At 35.4% G+C, this 6,802-nt stretch overlaps 1 protein-coding gene across 1 annotated transcript in view; it reads left to right on the top strand.

Annotated features, from left to right (window-relative positions):
* Window positions 1–6,802, top strand: part of LOC106871923 (fibrillin-1) — a 694,404-nt gene that overhangs the window by 552,840 nt on the left and 134,762 nt on the right. Inside the window, exon 25 of the mRNA XM_052972376.1 lies at window positions 1,524–1,679. Coding sequence (XP_052828336.1) covers window positions 1,524–1,679 — 156 coding nt within the window. The remainder of the gene's footprint in view (window positions 1–1,523; window positions 1,680–6,802) is intronic.

The raw sequence follows: 6,802 nt of genomic DNA, 5'->3' as shown, positions 1-6,802 counted from the left end.
ATCCCTAAACTTGAAGACTACCCCCTAACCGTAACCCTAACACCCTAGTGCGGGTGTTAATCTGAAAAATTACCCACATTTGTAATGAAGTTCAGTGATTTTGCAATGTGTTGTCCTGTCGGTCAAACTAAAGCGTGAATGTTGTGAGACGCCTTATGGGAGTCAAGAAACAAAAGGAAAATAGTGTAATAGATGCTTTTAAAAAGAAAAAAGGATTTTATCCCTTATATGTATACTGTTCAGTATCTATGCGTTGAATAAAATCTATCTTTCTACTTGTACTACCATACATTTCAGCGCTTCGAAAAACAAACTTGTTTGTTTACATACAGCGTAACTAAAAGCAAAGTTTAATCTATGACTTTGCATGCATAAGAGAAAGTAGGAGTTATCGTTCGTAAACATTCATAAGAGAAAGTAGGAGTTGAAAGGGTTTGTAAAGGTCGTAGAAAGAGGAAATTTAGGTTTTATTAGAGGGGGGGAAATGTTATTTTGCACAGTTTAATGGATTTTATTGGTAACTGTGATTGATTTTGACGGAAAAAATGACACAGTTACCTAGGTTATGGTATTTAGAATATTAATTCCGATTGTTTCATTCAAGAAATTTGGAATTGTGTAAATGTATGAATTGGATACACATACACACACACTCACAAACTCAGCTATATATATATAGATTATTTTAGTTTCTTTGTCAAAGCTCTTTCATCACACATCCTGTGACCTCTTCAGTGATTTTTTATCCCATGTTTCTCTTCTTGTTCTACTTATTCCATTTTGTCTTTCTGTGGTATGTATCCTTAAATATATAAATATGAACTCAGTGATGCTGATAACAGTACTGATATTGGTGCTGTGGTTACAGGCTCAAAACCCACTGTTTTTCTGGTCCTTGCTGCTTTACACAAAGGGGTTTCTAGCAGCTTCTTTTAAAATACACTGGACATAGATCAGAGTTTTGTTGTGGGAAGCTGACAGTACTGAAAGAAATGCTCAGCCCTTACATATTACATTTGCTGAGAGACTTGTTGGTGAGCATACAGTGTCCATAGAGGACCAGATTCATCCTTGCACACCTGGTGGTGGTGGTGGTGATGGTGGCAGTGGTACTCCTCCTCCAAATAGTCTCTGATTAGGACATATTTAATGATTTAAAACAAAGGCTTTCTAGCCATAACCAGCATGTACTATTCCAGACATGACTACATTCTTTATGTCCCTCCTTTTTTAAGATGTTTGAGTGTGATCTGAAGGAAGAGGGATAATATGGCTGCAATTTCTAGCAAGTTGTACAACCTTGTAGAAGCTTCCTCATTGGCTTGTAGTCAAAAATGACTTGATGAAGAAACTGATGATGAAAATAGTGAATTAATAAACACAATATTTCTTCTGGGAATGAACAACTATAAAATTTTCTTTCCTCAGTGTTGTTGTCTTTTGCATGTAGAAACTTTATATAATGACAAAACAAAACAGTTAAACCTACTAATTTAAACACAACTCTGTTGGTTTTCTTTCAGAATGTCCACATGATAGTTATCGAAGTGTAAATGATACAGGTTGTCAACGTTGTCCAGCAGATTCATTCACATCTGATTCTGGCAGCACATCCATTGAAGACTGTTTTTGTGCATCAGGATATATTAGAGACAGGTTTGGAAAGGAACACTGTACAGGTGAAATCTCATTCATAAAAAAGCTCTTAAAAATTTCTTTCCTTTATAGAGATCTTTTATATTATTTAAGGTGTTATATTTTGATGTTAGCTTCTGCTCCAGGATCAATGTATAAATACATATATATATATATACGCATACATAACTTTTAAACATAAAAAAAAAAGATCAAAGGTCCTCTCTGATCCATAGACTGAATAGGCTGGTTTCTCAAATTCTATAGTATATATATATATATATACACATCCTTACTTGGACAGTATGTTGGTCCATCACTGGGTTACTTACTTTTGCCAGATTGGGGCAAGGTGAGATTAAGTGTTTTGTACGAGAACTCAATGCATTGACTAATCCAGGAATTGAAACCACAATCTCATGATCATGAGTTCAACACAATAACCACTAATCTACACACCTCCACATGTATAAACAGGCACACATGCTTACATACATATAGATATAGACACACATTAATACCCATGTATTTGCATATATCATCGTCATCATTCAATGTCCATTTTCCATGTTGTCATGGGTCAGATGGTTTGACTGAAACTGGTAAGCCAGAGAGCTGCACCAGGCTCCAGTCTGGTTTATCTTCGTTTCTAAGGCTGGATGCCCTTCTTAATGCCAGCCACTCCACAGAATGTACTGGATGTCTTTTACCTGTCACTGGCACAGATGCCATTTATGTGGCACTGGTATTGGCCATATATATGTATGCATATATACATAAAAATACATACACTAATATATATACACAAGCAGAACCATTTTGGAGAGAAGCAAAATGCCATTCAATACATTTAAATACTTTATCTAGTATTAAATTGGTATGCTTTGTGCACAATACATTAACAAGTTTGAAGTACAAAGTAATGCCTGCATATATGAAACAATATAATGAGGGTTGTCTATTTATTCTTGAGATGTCTGTATATGTATTACATATATATTAATGAAAATGTCACACAGGGGAATGGCAAAGGAATTTACAGATAAACAGAACAATACATCAGATGCATACTAGCTTAATTTCTCTGAAGTTGTTGACCACACATCACAATTTCAACACTTTCTGGCAATATTGTTCAATTTGGCAGTGCAGCTGTTGGGGTATAAAAAGAAAAATATGATAGGACTTGAAAATGGTTTTACTTCCTTTTTAATTGTCATATAAACTGGCTAAAATTATAACATTGTACCTCTCTTGGATTCTAAATGAGGAATTCTGATTATTCAATCTGGCCTTGTAAGGGCCCTCTATTACCCCAACATATTTCTGTGTATGTATTGAGTTGCTCTACTGATGTTGGTCAACCCCATTTCTGTTTCGTAGACCATGGCTTCCATGCTGAATTGACCAGTTACTGGGTACTCACTGTATATCCTACATGAGTACCTTGCCCCTGTCTGTGGCTTCGGGGCACTAATATATTTTTGTACTAAGTGCACAACTGAACATTGCTTCTAAGTTATACCTATTCAATATTTTTCCATACTTATGGTCCTGTGTAAAATGTTTATCAGTTAATCCAAGGAAGATCCTTTCCATCCAGATTTTCATGATGAGTGAAAAAGTGATGGTGGTGTGGAAACCACATGACTCTTCAGTGGCACTTTCTCTTGCAGGTGTTAGGGCTGGGCATGTAAGTGAGGCTGTCTTTGAACCTGCAGGCTACCAGAGCCTTGTTATAATAGGAGACCACTGTGCTGAAGACCCCTTTACTGGAGGATAGATTCAACATCTTCCCACTGACTCCCTTTACAAAGTTTTAAAACACTAATAGGGGATGGCAGAAGGCTGTGATGAAGAGTAACAACCTTTTGTTTTGTTTGCAGTAAGGCCTATATGAACCTGTGCCTAAATCAAGGGTTACATCCAAGAAATGAATTACTATAAGTGTGTGTATGTGTGTGTGCATGTGTGTGTGTGTGTGTGTGTGTGTGCGCGCACATGTGTGTGTGTGTGTATACATAGTGTGTATAAAAGAAGGAAGCAGAAAACAAATTATTGATTACAAATACTTCATGTATGTTTCAATAATCTATAATCAATAATTAAATTAATTGCCAAGTATATCCTCAGTTGATGATCACACACATAAGTGAGAACCGTCCCGGAAAGAACTCTGAAGTAGTAACCAGGAATAATTGTCCTTCCTCCAGGCATCAGGTTTCTAAGGGAAGGAAGCAATGTTCCTAAAGCAAAAGCAGCTGTGAGAGATCACAAGAGTAGACTTGTCTTATTGTTCCATTCAGACTTGTTCCTGCTCTCCCGGAATGCAAAAAAACAATCATTGTGGTTGAACTTAGAGTGACATTGAAAGACATACTTGACGTTTTTCAAGATTTGGTTGACAAGGCTCTTGTCAAAAGATGGCATGCAGCTTCATTCCCAGCAAAATTGGTGTGCTCTTTCCTGCTGAGGATGGGTTTCAGCTCTCTTCATCTTAACATTATGTATTGAGTTTGTGTGTGTGTATGTGTACACACACACACACACATATATACACACACTTACATACATATACATACTTACACACCTACAAACACATAAATACACACATATGTACATACATGCAGACATATACAAATACATGCACATACATGCATGCACACATACATATATACATGCACACACACATACATCCTAAGGCCTCTATCTGTCTTTAATGACCATAGATGAAGGTCCTTGTTGACTGCTGTACTGGAACAGTGTTGACTGTAGCTGAATAGTGCGATGTGCAAATGACAGGCTCTGTCGCACAAACCAGCTTGTGGTGTTGTTTGAGTTATAGTTTCTTTCTCTCCAGTATAGGGTGTTCAATAAGATCCAAGTCTGGGCATTTGTTGCTCATGCAGTGCATCACCCCTACTCTTCACATCACTGATGGATCCAAAGGAACAGCATGACCAATTTGGCACTTGCATCAGTGCAGGAGCTGTCAGAACAAGGAAGTAGATAACAACATTGAACTGCTTCAGGATTACTACGAAAACCTTTCCCATTGCTGACTGAGGCTGCAAGGCAGCAGAAATTTAGAATCAGTATTTTCCTTCTCTTAGATGGATAATTCCCAATCAAGCTGATGTGCTCCATCTGTCTGGCTGATTTCCTAATTGACCTAGAGCTAAGGTGGCGAGCTGGCAGAAACGTTAGCACTCTGGGCAAAATGCTTAATGGTATTTCATCTGTCTTTACGTTCAGAGTTCAAATTCCGCCGGGGTTGACTTTGCTTTTCATCCTTTCAGGGTCGATAAATTTAGTGCCAGTTGCATACTGAGGTCGATCTAATTGACTGGCCCCCTCCCCAAAACTTTCGGGCCTTGTGCCTAGAGTAGAAAAGTAGAAAAGAATTGACCTAGAGCTGTGATCCTGACAGGTGCTGCTACTCTAGGTCAGAGAATATCTGAGAACAATGAGAACAATAGAGGTTTAGAGGGAACTCCTGATACAGGGTCCCACTACTGGATGCAGTTTGAAGGATTATGTATGTATATATATATAGAGAGAGAGACAGACAGAAGAAGTGGCAACTGTACCACTCATAACTCATGACATTTATAAAACACAAATATAAACAAACACACATGCACTTACACACACACACACACACACACACACATTCAACTGGCTTCTTTTAGTTGTTATACATATATATATTGACATATATGTATTATCATTTTTATACATACATACACACATACATATATGCACATACATACTTACTTTAAGACTTCTCTAAAGTTTTATTTGCTGTGTTAATTTAACAGAAGTCTATTGGAATCTTCAAAATTATCAATGTAGAAAAAAAGAAATATTTAAAAATCATACACGCACTATATATACATGCATACACACACACACACACACACACACACATATATATATTTATATATATATATATATCTATATATATATATATATATATATGCACACATACATACAAACATACAGTTATAACTATGTATGTATATATACTAATTTTGAAAAGTCTTTAATTAAATTCCTTCATGAAAACTGAGCAAATTGTAATATATTTTTCATTAGTATATTTGATGATTTATCAAATATTAATGTTGTAGTCTGAAATTTAAATGTAATGCGTTTTATAAAGTTTTATGTCTGATACAATATGTTTATATTTGATATGGTTTGATGGTTTTTGAGGGCAGATAAACCCTGATAATTACAATGTTTCAATCAAATCAACTTTATTTCAGTCCATATTTAATATATTTTACTATATTTTTGAAATTAGTAACTGTAGGATTATAAAATTGTTCACAGTAAAAACCAATGGTGATGTTTTAGATACTATCTGTTTAAATATGTATGAAAATAAGAAAGAAAATTGTTGCTGTCTCAGATTCAAATTAAAAACTGTTTTAATGATTTCAGAATGTCAGTATTTAATTCCACAGTGTTTAGCAGCTGATGTGAAATTGGTTTTAGTTTGAAATTTGATATTTATATATACCTAGAGAGAATGGAAAAACTGCAATTTTGTCAGACAACAGACATTAAACTAACACCAATTCTATTGTAATGATATCTTGGAAAAAAAAAATACCTATTTGACTCATTGCTTCTTAATTTACATTTCTGTTTTACTTTCATTGTCTATGATTACATTGTTGTTGTTGTTGTTGTGGTGGTGGTTGTTATTTATTCACACTTCTTTATACTGTCCTAAAATTTAGAGCTACGATAGTTTACAGATAAGCAAAAAGTCTCAAATTTAAAGACAGAAGAGATGTTGTTGAGAGTGATTTGACTGCTTTATTGTGCTGATACAGTCAAGAGATGTTCTGAAGTCAGTAAATAACAGTAACGTGCTTGAAGTTTTTACAGAGACAGTCATGTTAGAACATTCAAGAATGCTACTTTTATTTATGAAATTGAGACAAAACCATGTCCTATATATGTATATGGATAATTCATATTTACTATCATCACCCTCCTCCTCCTCCTCCTCCTCCTCCTCCTCCTCATCATCATCATCATCATCATCATCATCATTTTAATGTTCATTTTTCTATGCTTGCATGGGTTAGAGTTTATTGAGACAAATTTTCTATGGCCAACCCTTCTTGTTCCCAACCCTTACCTGTTTCAA

Source organism: Octopus bimaculoides, chromosome 13 (assembly GCF_001194135.2).
Source record: "Octopus bimaculoides isolate UCB-OBI-ISO-001 chromosome 13, ASM119413v2, whole genome shotgun sequence".
Lineage (NCBI taxonomy): Eukaryota > Metazoa > Mollusca > Cephalopoda > Octopoda > Octopodidae > Octopus > Octopus bimaculoides.
The sequence above is the reverse complement of the archived record's forward strand: the minus strand, read 5'-3'. Positions and strand labels throughout refer to the sequence as shown.